This window comes from Equus asinus, chromosome X (assembly GCF_041296235.1).
Source record: "Equus asinus isolate D_3611 breed Donkey chromosome X, EquAss-T2T_v2, whole genome shotgun sequence".
NCBI classification, from domain to species: domain Eukaryota; kingdom Metazoa; phylum Chordata; class Mammalia; order Perissodactyla; family Equidae; genus Equus; species Equus asinus.
The window spans coordinates 25,319,931-25,346,627 of NC_091820.1; the positions used below are offsets into that span (position 1 = coordinate 25,319,931).

General features: G+C 38.6%; 1 protein-coding gene across 16 annotated transcripts in view; it reads right to left on the minus strand.

Annotated features, from left to right (window-relative positions):
* Positions 1–23,179: 23,179 nt before the first annotated feature.
* Positions 23,180–26,697, minus strand: part of DMD (dystrophin) — a 2,265,680-nt gene continuing 2,262,162 nt past the window's right edge. For all 16 annotated transcript variants that reach the window (XM_070503127.1, XM_070503123.1, XM_070503121.1 and 13 more), the window contains one exon: positions 23,180–25,779. In XM_070503127.1, the coding sequence (XP_070359228.1) occupies positions 25,682–25,779 (98 nt within the window). In that variant the 3' untranslated portion in view covers positions 23,180–25,681. The remainder of the gene's footprint in view (positions 25,780–26,697) is intronic.

Below are 26,697 nucleotides of genomic sequence, written 5' to 3' on the forward strand. Positions count from 1 at the left end.
CAGTGTATAGGTCTTTCACCTCCTTGGTTAAATTTATTCCTGGATATTTTATTCTTTTTGTTGCGGTTATAAATGGGATTGTATTCTTGACTTCTCTTTCTGCTAGTTCATTATTAGTGTATGGAAATGTAACTGATTTTTGTAAGTTGGTTTTGTATTCTGCATCTTTGCTGTAGTTGTTGATTATTTCTAATAGTTTTCTGGTGAATTCTTTAGGGTTTTCTATATATAGGTCTTGTCATCTGCAACAGTGAAAGTTTCACTTCTTCCTTTCCAATTTGGATACCTTTTATTTCTTTTTTTTTGCCTAATTGCTCTGGCCAAAACTTCCAGTACTATATTGAATAGGAACAGTGAGAGTGGGCACCCTTGTCTTGTTCCTGTTCTCAGAGGGATCGCTTTCAGTTTTTCACCATTAAGTATGATGTTGGCTGTGGGTTTGTCATATATGGCCTTTATTATGTTGAGGTACTTTCCTACTATACCCATTTTATTGAGAATTTTTAGCATAAATGGATGTTGGATGTTGTCAAATCCTTTCTCTGAATCTATTGAGATGATCGTGTGATTTTTATTCCTCATTTTATTAATGTGGTGTATCACATTGATTGATGATTTGTGGATGTTGAACCATCCCTGCATCCCTGGTATAAATCCCACTTGACCATGGTGTATGATCCCTTTAACGTATTGCTGTATTCAGTTTGCCAATATGTTGTTGAGGATTTTTGCATCTATGTTCATCAGCAATATTGGCCTGTAATTTTCCTTCTTTGTGTTGTCCTTTTCTGGTTTTGGCATCAGGGTAATGTTGGCCTCATAGAATTAGTTAGGAAGTGTTCCTTCTTAGACTTTTTGAAATAGTTTGAGAAGGATAGATATTAAATCTTCTTTGAATGTTTGGTAGAATTCTCCAGAGAAGTCATCTGGTCCTGGACTTTTCTTTTCCGGGAGGTTTTTGATTAATGTTTCAATTTCTTTACTTGTGACTGGTATAGTCAGTTTCTCTATTTTTTCTTGATTCAGTTTTGGAGGTTTTATGAATCTAAGAATTTATCCATTTCTTTTAGGTTATGTAGTTTGTTGGCATATAGTTTTTCATAGTATTCTCTTATAATCTTCTGCATTTCTGTGGTATATATTGTAATTTCTCCTCTTTCATTTTTAGTTATATTTATTTGTGCCTTCTCTCATTTTTTCTTAGTGAGTATGGCTAGGAGTTTGTCAATTTCGTTTTTCTTCTCAAAGAAATGACTCTTAGTTTCATTGATCCTTTTACTGTTTTTCTTTTTAGCTCTTATTTCACTTATTTCTGCTCTAATTTTTATTATTTCTCTTGTTCTGCTGACTTTGGGCTTTGTTCTTTTTCTAGTTCTATTAGGTGTGGTTTAAGATTACTTGTTTGAGATTTTTCTTGTTTGTTGAGGTGGGCCTTTATTGCTATAAATTTCCCTCTTAGAACCGCTTTTGCTGTGTCCCATAAGAGTTGGTCTGTTGTATTTTCATTTTCATTTGTCACCAGGTATTTTTTAATTTCTCCTTTGATTTCTTCATTGATCCAGTAGTTGTTCAGTAGCATGTTGGTTAGTCTCCACATATATGTGACTTTCCTGGCTTTTTTCTTGTAGTTGATTTTTAGTTTCATAGCATCGTGGTTGGAAAAGATGCTGGACATGATTTCAATCTTCTTAAATTTATTGAGGCTTGCCTTGTTTCCTAACATGTGGTCTGTCTTTGAGAATGTTCCATGTGCACTTGAGAAGAATGTGTATTCCGCTGTTTTTGATGTCGTGTTCCATATATATCTATTAAGTCCATCTGGTCTGGTTTTTCATTTAAGTCCACTGTTTCCTTGTTGACTTTCTGTCTGGATGATCTATCCATTGATGTAAGTGGGGTGTTGACGTTCCCTACTATTATTGTGTCGCTTTCAATTTCTCCCTTTAGGTCTGTTAATAGTTGCTTTATATACTTTAGTGCTCCTGTGTTAGGTGCATATATATTCATAAGTGTTATATCCTCTTGGTGGAATGTCCCTTTTATCATTATATACTGCCCCTCTTTGTCTCTCATTGTCTTTTTTATCTTGAAGTCTGCTTTGTCTGATGTAAGTATGGCTACACCTGCTTTCTTTTATGTGCCATTTGCTTGGAGTATATCATCTTCCATCCTTCACTCTGAGCTGATGTTTGTCTTTAGAGCTGAGATGTATTTACTGGAGGCAGCATATTGTTGGGTCTTGTTTGTTAATCCATCCAGCTACCCTGTGTCTTTTGATTGGAGAATTCAGTCCATTTACATTTAGAGTGATTAATTATATATGAGGGCTAAATACTGACATTTTATCTCCTGTTTTCCAGTTGTTCTATATTTCCATTTTCTCTTCTCTTGTATCTCTGACTGCCATTTCAGTTTGGTGGTTTTCTGTGATGGTTTTCTGAGTTTTCTATTTATTTATGTATTGTGGCTCTGCTCTGATATTTTGTTTAGTGGTTACCATGACGTTTGTATAAGTAATCTTGTAGATGAGATAGTCCATTTTCTGATAGCCTCTTATTACCATTTGCCTAAGCAAGTTCCATCCCTTTCCTCTTGCCCTCCTGAGTTATTGTTCTCACAAATTATTCTTTTTTGTGTTGTGAGTTTGTGACTAAATTGAAATGTTTATAGTTATTTTTGATGCTTTCTTTCCCTTTATCTTTCATGTTATAATTGTTTGCTAACCTATTCTGATAGAGAGCTGCAATTTTCTGATTTTGTCTGTCTCTTTATCTACTTGCTCAAAGTTTTGTAAACCTTTGCCTTTTTGTTTCAGGCATGAGGGCTTCTTTCATCATTTCTTGTATGGGAGGTCTAGTGGCATTGAACTCTGTCAGTTTTTGTTTATCTGGGAAAGCTTTTATTTCTCCATCACATCTGAAGGATAGTTTTACTGGATAGAGTATTCTTGGCTGAAAGTCTTTGTCTTTCATTATCTTGACTATATCATCCCACTCTCTCCTAGCCTATAAGGTTTCTGCTGAGAAATCTGCTGAAAGCCTGATAGGGGTTCCTTTGTAGATTATTTTCTTCTGCCTTGCTGTCCTTAACATTTTTTCTTTGTCATTGACTTTTGACAGTTTTACTATTATATGCCTTGGAGAAAGTCTTTTTGCACTGATGTAATTAGGAGTTCTATTGGTTTCATGTACTTGTAAGTCCAGTTCCTCCCCCAGGTTTGGGAAATTCTCAGCTATTATTTCTTTGGACAAGCTCTCTGCTCCTTTCTCCCTCCCTTCTTCCTCTTGAATACTTATAATCCTTATGTTGCTTTTCCTAATTGAGTCAGATATTTCTGTGTGCGTATCCTCTGTTGGTTAATGAATGTCCATTTAGTTGTAATTTAGAGGGGGAGAGACAGAGGGAACAGCTCACTCCACCACATTGCTGACATCACTTCCTATTTATTTTCTATTTTACAATCCAACACTTGATGAACTTCTGATTCAAAGGCTGGCATAGATATGTCTCATTGGTGAAGGTTAGGGTTCTATGTCTTTTTCTTGTGTCCTCTGCCTCCCATGGCTTACAAACCTACCTCCCCTTCTATTTTGAATTAGTTATTCAGAAGGGTGAGAGAGAGAGACTGAAAAGCAAGAAGGCTAAATTTCAGAAATTACACCAAAAACTATTTTTACTACTTTATTTTCCCATCAGAAAGGCAATTTTAAACCTCTGGGTACTTTTTACAAACTGTTAAACTTTCAGCTGTTACATGTTTTTTCCCAAGGAATGTGTAAAACAGTCATTTTTACCCTTAGAAGAAAATTTAGGTGATTAGTTATATAATCTTGGGGGGAGAAATTTCTAAACATGACACCAAAGCCAGAAACCATAAAGAAAAATATTGATAACCTTTACTACTTCAGAAAAAACACCATAAACAATGTTAAAACATTTGGCAAATGGGAAAACATTTGCAACTCATGTGACAGAAGACTAATGTCCTTAATATAATAAGATCTCTTACAAACCAATAAGAAGACTTTGAATACTACAGTATAAAAATGGTCAGAGGATATATACAAGTAATTCACAGAAGAAAAAGGCAAATGGTCAACAGCCATATGACAGATCCTCAACTATTAATTAAAAATGCAAATAAGAATAATAAGGCATGATCTCTCTTTCAGATTGGCAGGGATAAGAAAGATGTTGCAAATAGACCTAAGCCAATTTGGCAGTCCAGCAATGTCAAGTTCCTTTAGTAAACATGTTAAAGCTGGGTAGTGGCTATACATATCTGCCCTCACAACCTTGCTAGGGGCTGATTTGTTACTATGAAATTAAATATTAAACCAAATTCTCTCAAACATACTAACATTTATTAGCAAGCAAGTACAAAAGAGGATGAAAGCTTATTCTGTGGTTGACGCTCCTCTATTCCTGATAACGTGACTAGCTGGCTTTGCAGATGAGTCAGGATCTGGCAGGATCAATGGGACTCTAGAGCTGGAATGCTGCTTCAATAGAATTAGACACCTGGGCTGGAATTTTATACCTTGTTCCTGCAAGGGTTGTAGAGCCTGTACAACATTCCTAGCCAGAACACCACTCACCTCACCAATAAAAGTCTCTCTTCATTACTAAAGTGCTAGGTCATCACTTCTGAAGGTATCAATTTTGGATTAGGACCCGTCAAATGCTGTTTAACTATCTCTAGATACTTCAAATGTGAGCCTGCATTTACACTCCTAACCTGAGCACACGGAATTAACTTAGGTGTGTATAGACACACTGTCAATATAACAATAGAAAATAAGTGGGGAGAAACAGTCATTGCAGATTGGTACCTTTCTGAAGGGCAATTTGTCAACCTACATAACAATATCAAATGAACGTACTCTACAAATTAGCGATCTTACTTGTGGCATTTTATCTTAAGGAAGTAATTGAACACATATGCAGAGATCTGTTCATGGATTTGCATAGTTGTATCATTTTTAATAGCATAAGGTTGCAAGTAATCAAAATTTGGTTAGTAGGAGAGTGATGCAAAGCAGATCAGTGGTTGCTTGGCGGTGGGAGTTGGGGCCAGGACGGGTGGAAGGGATGACAGAGTGGGCTGAAACTTGTGGGGTGATGGATATATTCATTATCTTTGATTATGGTGATGATTTCATGAGTATATTATAGATACATTAAAACTTTTCAAATTGCGCACTTTAAATATATGCAGTTTATTGTATATCAGTTATACTTTAATAAAGCTGTTTAAAATAATTCTGTCAGCAGATAATGGATAAATAAGGATAATGAGGAGAAGATTTGTTGAGCACCTAACATGGACCTGATATTGTGCCAGGTCTTCCACAAATAACATCTCTTTTGATTTTCACCCTAACCCTTTGAATTAGAACACTTATTATCCCCATTTCTCACAGCTGAGAAAACTGAGGTGTAAAAAACTTAAATGACCTGTCCAAAGTCACACAAGAAAGTGGCTAAGAGTAGGAGTCAACAAACTACAGGCCATGACCAAATCTAGCCTGCCAGCTGTTTTTGTAAATAAAGTTTTATTGGAGCACAGCCATGTCCATTTGTTTACATATTGTATATGTCTGCTATCACATTACAATGACAGAGTTGAGTAGTTTGCAACAGAAATCCTATGGCCCATATGATGATTAATTTTATGTGTCAACTTGGCTAGGCCATGGTACCCATTTGGTCAAACATTATTCTAGATATTTCTGTGGAGGTGTTTTTTAGATGAAATTAACATTTAAATCAGTAGACTTTGAGTAAAGCAGATTACCCTCCATAGTATGAGTGGGCCTCATCCATTTAATAGAAAAAGACTGACTCCCCTGGAGGAAGAGGGAATTCTGCCAGCAGTCTGCCTTCAGACTTGAACTGCAACTCTTCCCGGGGTCCTCCAGCCTGCCAGCCCACCCTGCAGATTCTGGACTTGCCAGCCTTCCTAATTGCATGAGCCAATTCCTTAAAATAACTCTCTCTCTCTCCGTGTATATAAATAGAGAGAGATAGTTAGGTCTAGATAGATGTTGATAACTATGTCTCTTATCTATATCTATATTGCTATATAACTGTGTATAGTTATATAAATGTGACTATGTCTATATCTGTATCTATGTCTATATATCCTGTTGGTTCAGTTTCTCTGGAGAACCTGACTGATACAGCCCACAGAGCCTAAAATATTTATTATTTGGCACTTTACAGAAATTTTGCTGAACATTGGCTAAGAGCCAGGATCAGAATCCAGACAATTTGAATTTAGAGCTTACAGTCTTAGCCACTACCCTCCACTGCCTCGTGAAACTTCCAACCAATGGAATACTCCATGGCCATTAAAAATTATGATCATCAACTATACTTATTGCCTTGGGAAAATGTTCAGAATGTATTGCTAAATAAAGAAAGCAGGTTACCCCTGTGTTTATGATATTATCATATTTCTATTAGAAAATGTATGCATCAGGAAGGTTATGGAAATGTATACACTGAAAATGTTAACAGTGGTTCTCACCAGGCACTGGATCATGGGGGATTTTTCCTTTTCCTTTATACCTCCTGGTATTGTCTGAATATTTCACAGTAAATATATAATCAGAAGGAAAAAACAACAAAGCAATTTTCATTTTGAAAATGGAAAGAGAGTGTCTAATGGTTTGTATTTGAAACTGCCTCAAATTTACCCCATGTCAAAACATCCAAGTCAAGGTATCTACAACAAAATGTCCTTGATGGCAAAACAGTGGCAGCTGCATAGTAGCCACAGCCCTGTCCCCGTTTTCCTTGCAGCAGGCAATCTGAGTTGTCTTTCAGAAGCACTCACCTGGTTGTGTTACTCCTGTGCTTAAATTCCTTCAGTGGATTCCATAAGGCCCAAATTGTTGTCAACACCAGACACAGGGCCTTGGGCCTTGGCCGTTGCTCACCTATCTTGCCCACCCTGTTCCGGCCACACTGATTTATCTGCAGTTCCTGAAAACACCCTGATTCTTCTCTTAGTCTGACAAGAGTTAGTCTCATTACTGCCACTGAGAGCAATAACTAGATCTTTGTTTTTTAGTGCCTACCATAGGTAGGCAAAATACATGTTTGTTGAATGAAAGATGAATGAATATATGGAATGCAGAACCTCTATTATGACTGTTAATGAGTTTTCAACTTTGGTCCTGACAGACAAGATGGCCAGAGAGAAAGGTGACATTTAAGTCATTAAGGTGTTACTCCATTATCTCTGTTCTTCAGTTGCATTTTGGCTGGGTTGACTTAGGATCCTAGTCATAATATATAACGTTGCCTGAATTAAAAAGTGTGTTTTAAGTTCTTTCTCTCTACGTCTAAGACTAGCCAGATGTTCACCAATCCATTTCCTTTTCCTAGGCATCCAGAAAAACTATAATTCTTAGGCTTCCTTGCCGTTAGGGTGGGAAATTGTGGCTGAATTCTGGACAATAGGAATATGAACAGAAAAGATCTGTGCCTTACACTAATGCACCTTCCACATATTCTCATTTTCTGCTCCATGTGGCTGAACTCAAAGGCCTTGGAAATGGTGGAGTTGCAAGATGGAAGGAGCCTGGTCCTTGATCTGTGATGTGGACTAGAAATAAACCTTTGTTGAGTTTAGCAACTGAGATTGTAGGATCTATTTGTTATTGAAGCCCAACCTGGCTTCTCCTGACTGCATCATCTTCCAAGGAAACTTTTGTAACTCCACTTGTTTTTGAGTTGGGCAGGATTTACACGGTCACTTTGACACTTCAGAATGCAGATGTTGAAGCATATCTCCTTATTCAGCTTCTTCATTTGTATTTTCCAAATGATTTGAAAGAGAAACATGGAGTAAGATAATGACTATTCAGTGGAAAGCAAAAAATAGTACAGAGCACAAATAGCTCACAATTAGCATAACAATTCTTGCCATTGATATGAATCTTTCATTTCTTCTCTACTTATTTTTTTATAGTTTAGAAATATGCTATGTTTAATAGAAAGCTTCAAATACACTGCCTTTTTAATGAAAGGAGGGTTATACAAATCTATCAAACACATGAGTATACTATGTGTTTAATTTGCTGATTCATTTATGTACGAATGAAATCCAACCAAAAATTAATTAGGACCTACTATGTGTATTTTGTTGTATGGCAGTGTTCTTCTCAGTTGCTATTCAGATGGGGATGTTGGTGGATTCAAGCTGCTTGTAGTAACGCTTGTCTGTTAAATAATCCTTGCTAAATGTGACCAGAAATGTGGAATTTTTTGTTGGCAATTATAATCCTCAGGGCTGTATGTTACTCTGTTAGACATCTGGCTGCCAATTCCATCCAGGATCTTTTCATGACCATCACACAGTGCAGGGAACATTAATTTACTCTGAAGATCAAGTTAATTGAAAAGAGCTTTTCCAAACAAAACACATGGAAGGATATTAGCATAGTGCTTGCAAATGTAATTATTTTATCCAGTGTAGGGGTCTGCTCTATGAAATTTTGCCTGACTCCCCCTATTTGCTTAGTGCATCCTCTTTGTGCTACCACTTCAGCTCGTGTGAGCCTTATATCATGATCTATGGCAATTATTGCTCACCTGGCTCCTCTAGTAGACTGTGAGGTACAAGAGAGCACACATCTAACTCCTTTCAACTTCATATCCTAAGTGGTTGGCCAGAAGTAGAAACCCAGCAAATGCTTATGTTATGAACATTGGTATACTTGTTTAGACTGTTGTGCTTTCAGAGTTAGAAAAGCCTCTTAAAATAAACACCTACTTTACAGTTACAATTTTTATATAACCCATATATATAGACTAGTAGGTTGGGTTTTGTACATCAAGGTATTATATACAGTTTCAGGATACCAAAATTCTTAAGAGAAACATGGTGGGCAAGTGGGAGGTTGAGGAAAGATTTAAGGAAAAATTTAGCATTACTTAAAGGTACAAATGTTGACCTGTGTTTGAGCAGAGGAGGGAAAGGTTTGTTACGAAGTCATTGCGCGTTCTTGTTTTAGCTTTTACCTCCCTATGTGGTTATCAAATAGGACCAGACTTGAAGGAGAATCAGTTCTCCTATAAAATCTTGCAGAGGAAGATGAATCCACTGCATCCAGTATTTAGCCAGAGTGGTTGTTATTGAATTCTTCCTCATATATCATCTCAAATTCTTTAAGCCGAGATTTAAACTCTTTTTTTTGTTGTTGTTGTTTTGGTTCTGTCCTCAATAGAACTGGAGAACAATTGGTCATCATCTTCAATGCAAGATGTGAAATCCCCTCAGGTTTTTTTTTCCTTTTGTATGAATTTCCAGCTTCCTGATTTCTTTCTTGTAGGATCTCATTTCCTAAGCAGTCATGTCTCTGACTCTGCCGGAATGTCCCTAGGCTGTCTCTTTCATCCTGGACCTCTGAACACCACTCCACAAAAAGAACATGACTAATGCCAGCAAAGAAAAGCTAGTATATGAAACCCCCAAATGTCACTTTCCTTGTGTACTTTGTCTCCTCCTAGTTCATTCATTCACTCTGAGCACAGCCTACGTGCCAGGTGTTCTCAGCGCTCTGGGATATCACAGTGAACAAAAGTGACCCAAATCCCTCCCCTCACAAACTTTACATTCTAGCTGGGGCAGACAGATAATACACAAAATATATAAGTAAAGAATCATAGTATGCCAGCTGATAATAAATATGATGTAGGAAAACAAAGTGGGGAAGGGGAAAGAGAGTGTTTGGGGTTGCAATTCTAATAGTGGCTAGGATAGGTTTGGCTGAGAAGGTTGTTAAAATGATTAAAGAAGACAATTTGGGTGATATAAACAAACTTTATTTACGACTTCATGAAGCAGTCTCTGCTCCCAAGGGTCCAGAGAAATGCAAAATGGGACAGAAGGCAGGAACCTTTTATTGGATAAAGAATAAGGAACAAAGAAATAAGTATGGAGCCCAGAGTCGGCTTGGCGTTTGGGGATTGACTGACAGGATAGACTTCGCTTCTGGTCAAGCAGAGCATTTACAAGGACATGAAAGTTATCTAAGTTGTGGGTTGCTGATGTGGCTCCCTGGGCGGAAGCAGCTTCATCTTGGGCCTAGACATTTATTTCAACAGGTGAATTCTGAGTAAAGATCCCATGAAGGTGAACAAGCCAGCGAAACAGGCATCTGGAGTGCAGCATATGGGCAGAGAAAACAACCAGCATAAAGGCCTTGAGATCAGAACTGGCTGGTGTGTTTGAGAAACAGTAAGGTGGCAGTGAGATGGAGGGAGCAGAGTGAACGAGGGGAAGGGTAGCAGGGATAAAGACAAAGAGGTACTGGTCAGATTGTGTAGACCCTTGTAGACCACTAGAAGGACTTTGACCTTTACTCTGGAATGGAGAGCCACTGGTGGCTTTTAAGCCAAGGACTGACCAGATCTGATTATGCCTTAACAGGATCACCCTGTGTTGAGGATAGACTGAAGGAGGAAAGGGTGGCAGTTGGGAGACCAGCTGAAGGCTATTGTAATGATTCAGCAGCGTGACTGTGATACCTCGGACCAGCGCAGTAGAAGTAGAGATGGGGAGAAGTGGCCAGATTCTAGATCTATTTCGAAGGGAGGGCCAATAGAATTTGCTGATGGAATGGATGTTAGTATGAAAGAAAAGGAAGAGTTGAGGGTGACTTCAAGGTTTTTGGCCTGAGCAACTGGAAGAATGGAGTTGCCATTAACAACTGGGGTTAATAAGTTTTAGTAGTGAGAATGTTTTAGATGCTGGTGGGGAGGTCGTGGTAGTGGGTACATGAGGAGCTCAGTTTTAGACATGATAAATTAGAGAAGACTAATAGACTTCCAAGTGGAGATGTTGAGGAGGCTGCTGGACCTATAAATATGGAGTTCATGGATGAAGTTGTGGCTAAAGATACAAATCCCAGAGTCATCGTCATACTGCAGGTATTTATAGCCCTGAGATGGAAAATGAGCTCACCAAGGTAGCATACACATTATAGAGAAGAGGTTCAAGGAGTGAGCCTGGGGGCATGCCACAAGGGGATGGACTGTTTGTAAAAATATAAGCGGATATACACACACATCACACATAAGCATTTTGGTGGAAGCAACCACGAGAGAGTAAATGTTGGAGAAGGAAGGTGATTCAGCTCAGTATGGAGGAAGGAAAGGATACTGATGGGTGGATCACGACCGGCCAGATGAAACTGCAGAATGGGAGTGTAGCAGTGAGTGAAGGAGGCTAGGCTGATGGCTAGAAGCAGATGGACAATCTGACTGTAGAGGGCAGCAGGATAGAGAGACAGGTAGAACGGTTTAGGTTACTCTTTTCTTGTTTCAAAACTCTATTTGCCAATAACACTAAGAGCAATTTTTAGACTGGGCTCCCTGGAAACAGCCTCTGAGATGGAGTATTCTCTTCACGTGCAGAAGGTTTGCTGGGCATGCTCACGGCAGATACACCTGAAGGAACTGAGGAAGGCAGGTGGGGCAGAGAAGCCGAACTGTGATGTGATTGCAGCTACAACAGACTTCACAGCGGGGGGGGGGGGGGGGGGGGGGGGGGGGCAGGGCGGCTGGAGCTGGGATGGTCCTTTGGAATTGTCCCAAATTGAGGCAAGGGGACTGGGTTTTTGTATCACTACATGAGCCAGTTATTGGCCCAGGATGGTCCCCCCATGAGAGGTGCTGTCGCCTTGGGCAAGGTAGCTCCCTGTAGCTGAAGGCAATGCCCAGGGAGGAACACAGCTGTGAGGCATCAGCAGCCAATATTCTCAGAAGCTGGGGTGTGGGTGTCCGGGCCCTGAAGACAAGAGGGGAGGTGGCCGGAGCACCACAGTATCTACTACAAGCTTAAAATGCACTAAGAGGTCAGATGCTATATTTAAATGAATGCAAACATGGGGGCCGGCCCGGTGGTGCAGCGGTTAAGTTCGCACGTTCCACTTGTCGGGGGCCCGGGGTTTGCCGGTTTGGATCCTGGGTGCAGACATGGCACCGCTTGGCACACCATGCTGTGGTAGGCGTCCCACATGTAAAGTAGAGGAAGATGGGCACGGATGTTAGCTCAGGGCCAGGCTTCCTCAGCAAAAAGAGGAGGACTGGCAGTAGTTAGCTCAGGGCTAATCTTCCTCAAAAAAAAAAAAAAAAAGAATGCAAATAAATGAGGACAGCTTCTTTCTCTACCCTTGGAAAACATTTCTTTATTTGTTGGCTTTTATCAGATGGTCAATGTTTTCATCTGGGGTAGTGTCATTAAAGTACTTTAGCAAAGTGACTAGAGGGTTGGAAAAAATAGGAAAAGTATGCAAGAATTAATGCCATTAAAATATCTCTAAGAGCTGGAGCCTGCCAGTTAGGGAGAATATGAAAGGAATACAGCCTGTATTCAGGCTGGAAAGAGAAGCAGTGATTCTCGACTGCTTCTCTAGGAGGCATTTGGAAATGTGTCGAGGCGGCTTTGTCTTGGCAACGACTGGGAGAATTGCAAAGTGAGGGAGAGTCATGCCTAACGAAGAATTGTCCCAATCCAATGCCAACAGCATCTCTATTGAGAAACACCTGTGGTTGAAGGAAGTTAGGTGTCATCTGGTTATAGGTAGGATGGCCATGTATAATTTATTCTACTAACCAGGGCATTTTGAGAGTGAAGGGGTTTTGTTAATAAATATGTCAAGATAAGGTACGTAATCCATGAATGAGGCTGGTGAGCTAGGACTTACGGGAGCCCTTGTATAGGGGCTTGCAGTAACCCACACAGGTAAAAGGGCGAGTCAAACCCAGGAAAGCAGGGTATGAAGAATATATGCAAAACTTACTTTCTGCATGGCTTGGAGTCCTCCTGCCGTTCTATTGACTATAAACAGGGATTGACTATTTATCCGTAAGAGGAATTACCTATTTTAGCCAGAAATTTCTAACAGATAAAAGTTGTCAACATGCCTAGGATGTTTAGTTTCAGTATGGACAAGAATTGTTGGACCAGGAACCTCAACTCTCGGATGGTAAGAGTATTTCCTCAGCGCAGTGTTTCCCCAGTGTTTTCACATCGTGGCAAACAGAGGAATTGATTTTTAATTGTAGGGCATCCTTGGCTAACTTCATGAGGCTGAGGGTTACCGGCTTCATCTGGCCGCCCCCAAGACTGCAAGGTTAAAGACCTCCGCACTCCTGGGACGCGTTAGGACTATACCACTGGGCAACTCTGCCTCACCGGTAAGTCTCGAAAGCCTAGGAAGATTAGAATAAAACAAAGAGATGGTAAAGTAAAGCTAACCCATGGTTTTAACACTTCTTTGTTGAATTTAGGAATAATCTGTGTTTGTTTAAGTGCTTAAAATGTTTGTGGCAATTTGGCATATGAGCGGATTGGAGAGATTAGCCTTAGGTTCCAATTGAAAATGTGTACTTTTACAAATGTGATTTCAAAATGGATGGTGTGAAAAACTGGACTCAGCTCATACAGTATATGGTAGCAGAATATTTCAGAAAACTTGTAGCCGTGTGTGCGCAGTTCACTCTCCCGTTCTAGGGGCCACAGGTAGTAACTGCCAGTCCAGATGGAGTGGCAGGGAGAGGATGGGTTGGGATGTGCTGAGGATCAGAGGGCGGCAGAATCAGGCCCAAGGCGCCGCTGCCGCGACTACCCTTCCCAGAGGAGCCCAATCTCAGGGGACCTGGGGAGTTCCATGGGTTCAGTAGGGGAGTCCTGGGATGAGAAATACTTGAGTGCCCCAGGTACCAGAGGCCCCTTGTCCCAGACTCATCCTTAAGGACACTGGCTCATGCTACCTATCAAGCAAACCCCAATCACCCTCCCTTGACACCCCATCAGAGTCACACCGTGGAGCAAGTCACCCCTTGCTCCAGGGGCATGGCCAGGTGTGGGGCACCAGGATCTGGCCCAAAGGCTATGAAGAGGCAGGACTGCCCAAGGTCGAAACTGGAGACTCAACTGCGCATGCCGAAAGTCTATCACCTTTGGGGAGGGCAAAGGACCCGGGGAAAGGATGCGGGCTGCTGGCGTGGGCACCTGGGGACCCATCTGACGTCTGCCAAGGTCCAAAGCTGCAGCAATCCAAACGCACTGTTCCGTTATCCTCAGACCAGTTGTTAGAATTACTCCTTCATACCATCGCTTCCTGTTCCTCCAGCCTTTCCCCTGAAGAACAGCCTTAGGACATTGCTCTCTTTCTGACCTAGCCCAACTGCATGTCTTTTTAAATATTTTAATTTTTTTAATACTCTTTTTTTTTAAGATTGGCCCTGAGCTAACATCTGTTGCCAGTCTTCCTCCTATGCCCTGCTCATAGTTGTATATCCTGGTTGTAAGTCATTCAAGTTCTTCTATGTGGGATGCCGCCACAGCATGGCTTGATGAGCGGTGTGTAGGTCAGCGCTGAGGATCTGAACTGGTGAACCCTGGGCTACCAAAGTGGAGCATGTGAACTTAACCACTTGGCCACAGGGCGGACCCCGCTGCGTGTCTTTTTGATGATAGCCATTCTAACGGAAGTGAGGTGATATCTCATTGTGGTTTTGATTTGCACTTTCCTGATGATTAGTGATGTTGAGCACCTTTTCATGTACCTGTTGGCCATCTGTATGTCTTCTTTGAAAAAGTGTCTATTCAGACCATCTGCCCAGTTTTAGATCAGATTGTTTGTTTTGTTTCTATTGAATTGTATGAGTTCTTTATATATTTTGGTGGATGTTAACCCCTTATCAGATATATGATTTGCAAATATTTTCTCCCATTCAGTAGGTTGCCTTTTTATTTTGTTGATGGTTTCCTTTGCTCTGCAGAAGCTTTTTAGTTTGATGTAGTCCCACTTGCTTATTTTTGCCTTTGTTGCCTTTGCTTTTGGTGTTAAATCCAAAAAGTCATGGCCAAGATTGATGTCAAGGAGCTTATCCACTATGTTTTCTTCTAGGAGTTTTCTAGTTTTGGGTCTTACATTCAAGTCTTTAATACGTTGAGTTGATTTTTGTGTGTGGTATAAGATATAGTCCAGTTTCATTATTTTGTGTGTGGCTGTCCAGTTTTCCCAGCGCCATTTACTGAAGAGACTGTCCTTTCCCCATTGTATGTTCTTGGCTCCTTTGTCATAAATTAATTAACCACATATATGTGGGTTTATTTCTGAGCTCTCTATTCTGCTCCATTGATCTGTGTGTCTGTTTTTGTGCCAAAACCATACTGTTTTGATTACTATAGCTTTGTAACACAGTTTGAAATCAGGAAGCATGATGCCTCCAGCTTTGTTCTTTCTCAAGATTACTTTGGCTATTTAGGGTCTTTTGTGGCTTTATTCAAATTTTAGGATTGTTTGTTCTATTATGTGAAAACTGCCATTGGAATTTTGATAGGTATTGCATTAAATCTGTACATCGCTTTGGGTAGTAGGGACATTTTAACAATGTTAATTCTTCCAATCCATGAGCATGGAATATCTTTCCTTTTGTGTCTTCAGTTTCTTCCATCAGTGTCTTATAGTTTTCAGCGTACAGGTCTTTCACCTTCTTGGTTAAATTTGTTTCTATGTATTTTATTCCTTTTAATGCAATTGTAAATGGATTGTTTCCTTAATTGATCTTTCTGACAGTTCATTATTAGTGATAGAAACACAACATATTTTTGTATACTGATTTTGTATCCTGCAACTTTATTGAAGTAGTTTATTAACTCTATAGTTTTTTGACGGGGTCTTTAGGGTTCTCTCTATATAATATGATGTCAACTGCAAATAGAGACAGTTTTACTTTATTTCCCCCCCAAGTTATATGCCTTTAATTTCCCTTTCTTGCCTAATTACTCTGGGTAGGACTTCCAGTACTATATTGAATAAAAGTGGTGAGAGTGGGCATCCTTGTCTTGTTCCTGATCTTAGAGGAAAAGCTTTCAGTTTTTCACCATTGAGTATGATGTTAGCTGTGGATTATATATATATATATATATATATATATATATATATATATATATATATAAAGGTTGTCATATACAACCTTTATTATTGTTGAGGTACGTTTTCTCTATACCCACTTTTTGAGAGTTTGTATCATGAATGGATGTTGAATTTTGTCAAATGCTTTTTCTGCATCTGTTGAGATGGTCATATGGTTTTTATCCTTCATTTTCTTAATGTGGTGTATCACATTGATTTGCAGATGCTGAACCATCCTTGTATCCCTAGAATAAATCCCACTAGATCATGGTGTATGATCTTTTGAATGTATTGTTGAATTTGCTTCACTAGTATTTTGCTGAGGATTTTTGCATCTATGTTCATCGGGGATATTGGCACATAATTGTCTTTTCTTGTAGTGTCCTTGTCTGGTTTTTATATCAAGCTAATGTTGGCCTTGTAAAATGAGTTTGAAGCGTTCCCTCTTCTTCTGTTCTTTGGAAGATTTTCAGAAGAATTAGTATTAATTCTTCTTTAAATGTTTGGTAGAATTCAACAGTGAAGGTATCTGGTCCTAGACTTTTATTTGTTGGGAGGTTTCTGATTACTGATTCAGTCTCCTTATTAGTAATTGATCTGTCTAGATTTTTTAGATCTTCATTATTTAGTCTTGATGGGTTGTATGTTTCTAGGAATTTATCGATTTTTTTCTAGGTTGTCCAATTGGTTGGCATATAATTGTTCATAGTAGTCTCCTATGATCCCTTGTATTTCTGTGGGATTCATTGTAGCATCTCCTCTTGCATTTCTGATTTTATTTGAATCCTCTGTTTTTTTTTCTTGGTGAGTCTAGCTAAAGGTTTTTTGTTTATCTTTTCAAAAAACCAGCTCTTAGTTTTGTTGATCTTTTCTATTGATTTTTTTTTTTTGTCTCTGCTTTATTCCTGCTCTCTAATCTTTATTATTTCCTTCCTTCTACTAACTTTGGGCTTCATTTGTTCTTTTTTTTTTTTCTAGTTCCTTAAGGTGTAAAGTTAGCTTTTTATTTGAGATCTTTGTTTCCTGATGTAGGCACTTATCACTATGAACATCCCTCTTGAAACTGCCTTTGCTGCATCCCATAAGTTTTGGTATTTTGTGTTTCCATTTTCATTTGTCGCTAGACATTTTTTCATTCCTCTTTTGATTTCTTCTTTGATCCACTGGTTGTTCAGGAGCATGTTTAGCCTCCACGTATGTGTGAATTTTGCAGTTTTCTTCTTGTAACTGATTTCTAGTTTCAGACCATTGTGGTTGGAAAAGATGCTTGATACGATGTCAGTCTTTTAAAATTTGTGAAGACTTGTTTTGTGGCCTTGCATATGATCTATCCTGGAGAATGTTCCATGGACACTTGAGAAGACTGTGTACTCTGCTGCTTTTGGATAAAATGTCTGTAAATGTCTAAAAGTCCATCTGATCTAATGTGTAATTTAAGTTCAATGTTTCCTTTTTGATTTTCTGTCTGGATGATCTATTTCTGAAAGTGGGATATTGAAGTCCCCTACTATTATTGTCCTGTCTAATTGTCCTTTAGGTCTGTTAATATTTGCTTTATATATTTAGGTGCTCCTATGTTGATGCATAAATCTTTATGTTATATCCTCTTGTTGGATTGTGCCCATTTTCATTATATAATGACCTTTTTCGTCTCTTATTACAGTCATTTTTTTAAAGTCTATTTTGTCTGATATAAGTACATATGTATATTTATATATATATATATATAGCTACCCCAGCTTTCTTTCGGTTTTCATTTGTATGGAATATCTTTTTCCGTTCCTTCACTTTCAGTCTATGTGTGTCCTTGAAACTGAAGTGAGTCTCTTGTAGGCAGCATATAATTGTGTCTTGTTTTTTTTTTAATCCATTTAGTCACTCTGTATCTTTTGATTAGAGATTTTAGTCCATGGACATTTAAAGTAATTATTGATAGGTATGGATAGGTATGGATAGGTATTGATAGGTATTGTCATTGTGTTCATTGTTTTCTGGCTGTTTTGTAATTCCTTTGTTCCTTTCTTCTCTTGTTCTCTCTCTTTGTGATTTGATATTTTCTGTAGTAGGGCGCTTAGATTCCTTTTTCTCTATCTTTGTGTTTTTGATTTGTGGTTACCATGAGGCTTTCATAAAACATCTTATATTTATAATGATCTAATTAAGTTGATAAAAACTTAAGTTCTAATAAATTCTAAAGCTCTACATTTTTATTCTCCCTCCCACATTTTGTATTTTATGTCACAATTTACATCTTTTTATCTTATGTATCCATTAACAAATTATTTTATTTATTGTTATTTTTACTACTTTTGTCTTTTAACCTTCATACTAGATTTATAAGTGATTAACCCACTACCATTACAACATTAGATTATTCTGAATTTAACCATATATTTACCTTTAGTGAGATTTATACTTTCATATGTTTTCTTGTTACTAATTATTCCCCTGTAGTTCCAGCTTAAAGAAGTCGCTTTAACATTTTTAAAAAGGCTGGTCTAGTGGTGCTGAACTCCTTCAGCTTTTGCCTATCTAGAAAACACTTTATCTTTCAATTCTGAAAGACAACTTTGCTGAATAGGATATTCTGGCTTGCAGTTTTTTTTCTTTCACCATTTGAATACATCCTGAAACTCCCTTCTGGCCTGCAAAGTTTCTGCTGAAAAATCTACTGGTATTCTAACAGGGGTTCCCTTGTACATAACAAGTTGTTTTTCTCTTGCTTTTAAAATTCTCTCCTTGTCTTTAACTTTTGACTCTTTAATTATAATGTGTCTTGGTGTGGGTCTCTTTGGAGTCATCTTATTTGGAACTCTCTGGTCTTTCTATATGTCTGTTTCCTTCCTGAGGCAAGGGAAGTTTTCAGCCATTATTTCGTGAAATAAGTTTTCTGCCCCTTTCTCTCTTCTCCTCTGGGAACCCTCTCATGCGAATATTGGTCTGCTTGATATTATCCCTTAAGTCCCTTAACCTATCTTCACTTTTTTCATTCTTTTTTCTATTTGCTAGTTTGATTGAATTCCACTGACCTGTCTTCAAGTTTGCTGATCCTTTCTTCTGCTTCATCTAGCCTGCTGTTAAAACCCTCTATTGTATTTTTTTCCATCCAGTTATTGTATTCTTCAGCTCTATGATTTCTATTTGGTACTCCCTTATATCTTCTCCTTGTTGGAATCCTCACTTTGTTCATACATTGTTTTCCTGACCTTGGTGAGCATCTTTATGATTGTTATTTTGAACTCTTTATCAGGTAAATCACTTCTCTCTGTTTCATTAAGGTCTTTTTCTAACGTTTTATCTTGTTCTTTTGTTTGGAACATATTCCTGTATTTCTTCATTTTCCTTGACTCTCTGTGTTGGTATCTGTGCATTAGAGAAAACAGCCACCTCTCCCAGTCTTGAAGGAGCGGTCTGTATAGGAAATGAACCTTATTATTCAACCCTGGCCAGCTCTAGGTTGTCTCTCAAGCCTTTGTGATTGTCTAAGCAGCCTTCTTTGTTTTTGGTGGTTCCCAGTAGTTGAGGGTGCACCAAGACCTGTCAGTGTCCCAAAGGGGAGGATCTCAGTCAGTACCGAGATACAGACTGATTGGAAGCCATACCCTCCTTTCAGAGGAAGATTGGGAGATGGGTGTTTCTGTTTGCTGCCCCTGCACTGTGTCCTCGGGGGATAGCCATTTAAGAACTGGTTCTCTGTTTGCAACAGTCCTGTGGGACCCATGAATGTTAGCCCCACTGGCCACCAGAGCCAGGCAGTCAAGGGGCATTCTCTGGGCAGTAGCCACATAAACCAGCCACCAGATGTGTGCACAAGCTCCTTTCTGGGAGATACCAACAACCCGGAGTGAGGCAGAGGGAGAGTACAAAGATCACATCCATTGGCTTCTGGGGTTTCTGGAGAAGTCTGCACCTTTTTGTGTGTTAAATTAGAAGCCTGCTTTCAGGCCACAACTATTAAGATAAGCAAATTGGCCTCTTTCAGGGAAAGATTGGGGTTTCTGTCTGTTGCCTGTGTGGTGCCCTGGGTGGTTAGCCATGGTGAGTCTGCATGAGCCCTTTAAGAACTCTTAGTTTGCTATAGCTTGTGGGTGTCGTGGACACAAGCCCTGTTGGCTTTCAAACTTAGATATTTTAGGAACTCATATCTCTGGTGGAAGTCTTAAAAGTTAGGGTGCCAGATGTGGAGTCCAAACCCTTGCTTCTCCAGGAGAAGCTGGAAGTTGAGTTCTCGCCTGGTTGTGTGTTGCTGTAACAGGGGTGGGATTTATGGTGACGTGTCTCAGCCTCTCCTACCTGTTTTGATGTGGATTTTTTCGCTCATTTGCTTGATATGTGTAGGAGTCACTCAGCTAGTTTCTGGGTTTCTTTCAGAGGGAATTGTTCTCTATGTAGCTGCAGATTCATTGTGTCTATGGGAGGAGGTTAGTTCAGGAGCCTCCTATGTTGCCATATTGAATTGGAACTCTCAGAAAGTGACTGTTCTTATTTTATACCAATCATCTACATTTTATATATATATATATATATATATATATATATATATATATATATATATATAAAATAAGACTTCTAAGATGAATCTAAAGGCTTAATAATAATTAGGTTTTAAAATGTATACCAAGTGGAGAAACCTGGAGATACCACCCTTACCAAGTGATCAAAGTTAATTATCACCAAGAATGGGACAGACCATCCTTACATGACTCCTGCTACAATGTGCTGAGGACACATCATCACTTGTGTCATATTCCTGCCAAAAACACATATCCTGAATCTAATCATGGGGACACATCAGACAAACCCAAATGGAGGGACATCCTACAAAGGAACTGGCTTGTAGCCTTAAAAAATGTCAGGGTGTTGGAAGACAAAGGCAGAGAAACTGTTCCAGATCAAAGGAGATTAAAGAGAATGACTAAATGTCCTGAAATTGTGAGTTAGATCCTAGACCAGACCAGGGAAACACATATAACTATAAAGAACGTCCTTACACAATTGACAACATTGAATATGGGCTGGGAGTAGATGATAGCTTTGTATAATGTTAATATTTATTTTGATAATTATAACGTGGTTATGCAAGAGAATGTCCTAGTTCTTAGGAAGTATACATGAAGTATTTAAGCGTAAAGGGGCACAATGTCTAAAACTGTCGAGACAGTTCAGGATAAAAACAGACTGACTCTTGACAGAGAGAATAGGGCAAAATGTAAACAAGTTTTGAATCTGGGTAAAGGGTATATGGGGGTTCTTTGTAGTATTCTTGCAACTTTTCTGTTTAAATTATTTCAAAATAAAAAGTTATAGAAGAGCTACAAATTTATCCTGAATATATGTATAAAATACATCCATACACATACACATATATGTATGTATAGAATTTAAGTTACTGTACGTAATCTTTTCTGTACCCAAAAGCCACTCTCAAACATCCCCAAACTTCACACACTCACACAGTATTGTTTGCTATAGAATGTCCGGCGTGTTGCCGCTCTTGTGTTGTCAAATAAATCCATGAGATCACAGCACTCTGAAGTTTAAAGGAGCGATGGGGACTGTCTGTGGTTCCTACTATGGTGGCTTTGCTTGCTACTGTGGGAAAGAATTCAATTCATGTCCTTCCTACACTTAATTTGAAGGCAAAGTCACTGCAAGTGTGCCAGTGCCTGCCTTTGTATTCATTCCACCATTAGAGCATTACAAATTCAGGGAAATCCCACCGCAGCTCCACAGAACATAGCCATTAGTCTTGGTGCTTTCCCCCAAATGCACATTTTGCTTGCTGGTGCACAATCTGTGCCAGCTTGATTCATTTTAATTTTTAACTGAAATAATTCCCTTCCCTCCAGCCTCCAGTGCCAAGTGCGGAACGGAAAGCCAAATGCCCTCCTCAGAGTCATCTACACACAGTTGTGTCAGATGCGGTGAAATGTTAAAGATTCCTCAGTTACCTAGTTGAGTGCCATCAAAACAGCCGGTGTGGTATTTCAAACAGAGGCAGGTTTAGGGAATGGCAGGAGGGATAAATAACTTCTTTATTTAAATAGGATGAAAATTAGCCTTGGCATATGTGGCCTTCAAGGGTACTATTTCAACGCAGTAGTCTCTTAGGTCAGCATCATCACCTCACCCTCAAAAGCTTAGCAAGTGACTCCTAGCAGAGATGCCACCCCCACTTAATATCATTCTTAACGAGCTTGACCATCTCCTATTCTTTCCAAAATCACTAGAATAGGCTGTACCAGCTGGACTTTTGTCATTTCTTTGGACCCCCCCCAGCGATTGAACCCTCTTGGGGAACTTCTCACCGTCAATCTTGGTGGGAGGCAAAGATAGATAGCCTCTCCCTACAGGAGCCGACATTGCTACTCATTTTCTTAGCCTCCTTTGAAGCTAGGGCAGAAGTGGATCAGGACAGGGGTGAGGGGTTCTCCCTCTGGTGGTGGTCACGACTATGCACGGCAGGGGTATCCTCCCCAGAACCAGTTCTGAGCATTCTTTTAGGCAAGACTCCTACCACTCATTATTTCCTTCAGGTCTGGTACCATTAACAATAATAGAAGTGATAAGAAATTCTCTTGAGAAGCAAAGTGTAAACTGCAAAGTAGTTAACTCATATACTTGTTATTACTAGAACAGAAAACAAAACAAACGCTATGACTATTGCTGCACAGGAATTCTCTCCCAAGCTACGATTGCTTACCACCACCTTTGACCCAGAAATTTCCCTTCTAGGAATGTGTCCCTTATTTTTGAAGAAGCAAAGTGATGAAAATGAGAGATGTGCAGTGTTCTTTGTCATAGCAAAAGACTGAAAACAACCCACTGAGCCCACAAACATCCACTGGAGTATTGTGCAGCTATAAAAAAGAATGAGAAAGCATTTTATACATTGAAATGGAAAGAGCCATTTCAATATAATTAAGAAAGGATCTGAAGTCCATTCTTAAGTTTAAAAAAGCAAAGTGTATAACTGGGTGCATAGAATGCTATTTTCTGTGCAATAAAAGGAAAAAAGTAGGAACGTATGTTTGTAATTGCTTAGTTTGGAAAGATACACAAGATATTAATAATATTACAGGGCAGTGAGGATGATGTGGAAATAGGGTGGCTGGGGTCTTTTCACTATTTGTCTTTCGAGATTTTTCATTTTTCGATCATATGCATGAATTACCTATTTAAAACTTAAATAACTAAATTAAAATAAAAACAAAGTATTGCAGTCGAATCGACACTTTTTTGTAACATAACTGCGTGCTTTATTGAGATACACAGTAAAGCAGTAATATAATACAATAGTAAGGCATATATTTGGTGAAGTCTGATATGTTGTGAAAATGCAGTAAAACTGAAGTTTAAAAAAATAATTAGTAAATGTTACAGTGTTGGTGTTAAAACACAATATATTATGATACTCAAGTAAGAACCCAGTACCTGAAAACAATGACATAACATGCCATGTGATGTTTCTGCTTCAGTTACATTGATTATGATTTACAGTTTAATACTTGGTGGTTATAAAGAACACGAAATAAGGTCCAAATTATGCTTAAAACGTAGCAATAAAGCTCTCAATTTTTATTCAAATATTTTGACAGACTCACTCCAAAACTAACGTCTAAAAGATAAAACAAAACAAAAAGATTAAAAGAAAATTATGCACTCTATTTACCTCTGATTTTAGAATGAAACTTAAACTTCTTAATAGGAAGTAAAGTAACCCCTTGTTTTAAATCGTGGTTAAAAAAAAAAAAATCCTTGGTAAAGAAAAAGTCCAGTGTCACGTAAAGGAAGAAATGTAAGACTAAAACCAAATCGTCATGTGATTTGTTACTTTAGCGCTTTGGGTTTTCTTTTGGAAATTATAAAGCAAAAGATAATGGAGAAAAATATTCACACAATGGACAAGTGGTGAAGCTGTGAAGTCAGGTGTGCACAATTATTAGGAACACCCCAAAACCAAAGTGAGGTAGAAATAGCATGAGAAGCCATGTTTGATGTTAATTACCATTAATAAAATGATGGACAAAACCCACTCTCCAAAAGTTAATTATACTTAATCTAAGAGGTAACAGATTTGCAAAATAATAGGTCACACGGTGATTTCTACTGAATGAATGACTAAAAAAAAATCAAAGACTAGTAAGATGAAATGAAACAGTAAAGCTTTTTTCTACCAGTTAGTCCTCTTGAGTTTTTCTCCTCTTTTTGAACAATTTTTGTTTTTTTTTACATATGTAACCTGTCTAATCCACCAAAAAGGGTTGGGAGTACCTTTTGGAACATTTGAATCAATTTGCATTCCCACTTAGAAACCTGTGTGGAATTACCTGTAGAGAAATGCAAAGGAGAGAAACATAGGTCATGGGCTTCTGGGTGGATATTTAACAGCATCACAAGTGATGGGGCCACTGTCTTACACATTTTCCCAAGGGTTATTTTAAATTAAGTCTTGCGGCATTTAAAAACTCATTGCAATGAGAAAAAAAACCTTAAAAAAAAAAAGAAAAGAAAAACCAAAACGCTCACTGCTCTTTGACTGTGAGAAGAGGGAAGGACAATTTAGTCGTAGCTATAAAGATCTCTATGTATAGTTATGACCATTCATCCAATCCTTCGCTTCAAGAGTGACCTGCTCCCTCACAGGGATCGGCTGGGAAGCCACAGCCCTCCAGCCCTACCATAGTCCTCCTACTGTCTGGGAGTTAAAAATGCCTTCTGATGCTCTGACGTCCACTGAAGCATCATTAAATCTAAATCGTGGCATTGCCAACAGCAGGAAGCTGAATGTATCAACCAACGGATTACTCTGACATAGTAAGTCCTGTGTATTCATTCATATGTTCCCTTTTAAAAAAAACTCAATACTCTAGTTGTCAGTGGAAAGTTTAAAATGAGAAACATCTGGAGCCCCAGACAATGTCTTAGTGTGGTAGTTTCCTTCTGGCTTCAGGCTCCAGGGAAAATTCATTTTAGACCAAACAGGTAAGCCTGGATGACCAGAAGCAATTTCTTTCCATTAGCAAGTGGCAGGAACATTTGAACAAGAAATTTAAAAGGTCTCTAGAAATTTAAGCCTATTTATCTATACACCTATAGCATTTACATACTTATAGACATATAGATGTATAAAACGAAAATCCACAGCCAGTCCCACTCAGTTAACGATTCCAAAAAGAGCAATGTGAAAGAGTCATTTGGTGGTGTTAGAGGAAGGCCTGCCTTTAATATGCAAGAAAGAAAAAGCCATGTATTTCATATGGATATCACGCTAAAAGGATGCACAACAATGTGTTGCCTCAAAGTTTGTGTGTGTTTGTGTGTATGCGTGTGTGTGTTTGTGTGTGTATGTGTTTGTGTTTGTTTTTAGGGGTTTTTATAAACGACATTTTTTTTTTTATAAAGCACACTTTAGTTTACAATCTTTCTTTATAACTGTTATAAATTTTTAAACAACCCAAAATGCGTTCCATATAAAGAAATGGCAAGTTATTTAGCTATCAAGATTTTACATGTAGTTTTCTTATAACTTTGTTTTTGTACAATTGCATAGACGTGTAAAACCTGCCATTGTTAACAAAACAATAACAGACTTAGAAACTACTGAAATCTACAGTATAGTACCACTACCCTTCACAAAAATATAGATTTTTTTTTCTTGTAAACTCTTACTGTCTAATCCTCTTTGTTGTATGAATATTATAAAAACCATGCGGGAATCAGGAGTTGTAAAACATTTATTCTGCCCCTTCTTCATCTGTCATGACTGAAACTAAGGACTCCATGGCTCTGCCCAGATCATCTGCCATGTGGAAAAGGCTTCCTACATTGTGTCCTAGAAAACAAAGAGAAAGAAAGACTTTACACGAGGTGCAGACAGCCTCACGCTGACTCTTTGCCATTTGGGAAATCATGTCCCGTTTCTAGGTAAAGACAACACAGAAGCTGCATCGAGGGTATACACAACACAGCTTGATTTTTCACTAGTTTCCAGGAAGAAGCAAAGCCTTGTTAATGAAGCCACTCCACGTTGTTAGTATCTTAATATTAATTAATTAATCTTAATATCTTAATGTTAGTAGCTTAATATTGGATCAGGCTACTGGAGTCATTTAGATGGAAAAATGTCCGAGACTGCACTCAACTTCCCAATGTAAATATCTATCAGAAGGATTTCATGGATAAGTGCAAGACCCCTGTCATAACAGGAATATTTCATGATGAGATGCACCTTTTCCACCTTGTTGTGGGGGATTATTTACTATGTAAAAATATTTTATACATTTTACAAAAATCTTAAAATATTTTACAGAATTTTCATTATAAGTAAAATATTTTTACTATCAAACCATCATTAACTATCACCACTATCACCATCCCCTCACTGCCGCCACCTCCACCATTCTATTGCCATCACCATTATCACCAGGACGTGCCATCTTCATTTCAAGGCCATTTCAAGCTGTTGGCTCACTTCTAAGGCTATGGTGGAGGTGACTGTTTTCTCTCTGCTTTTACTTGGGTTTGAAAAATAAACTCTTGAATCAACCTTTTTGTACACTATTAACATTTGAATTAGGAAGCTTCAGAATCGAAATCACTTTTCCTTCCAAATTACTCTAGAGCCTAATTATAACATGACCCAGATGTATCGCGCGGATTGGGGTATCCTGTGAATCCATTTTTGAGCGCCTCCTAAATGAGGGTTAACCATCAGAATAGCCTTTTAATAATAATGTGATGTGAGCTGGCA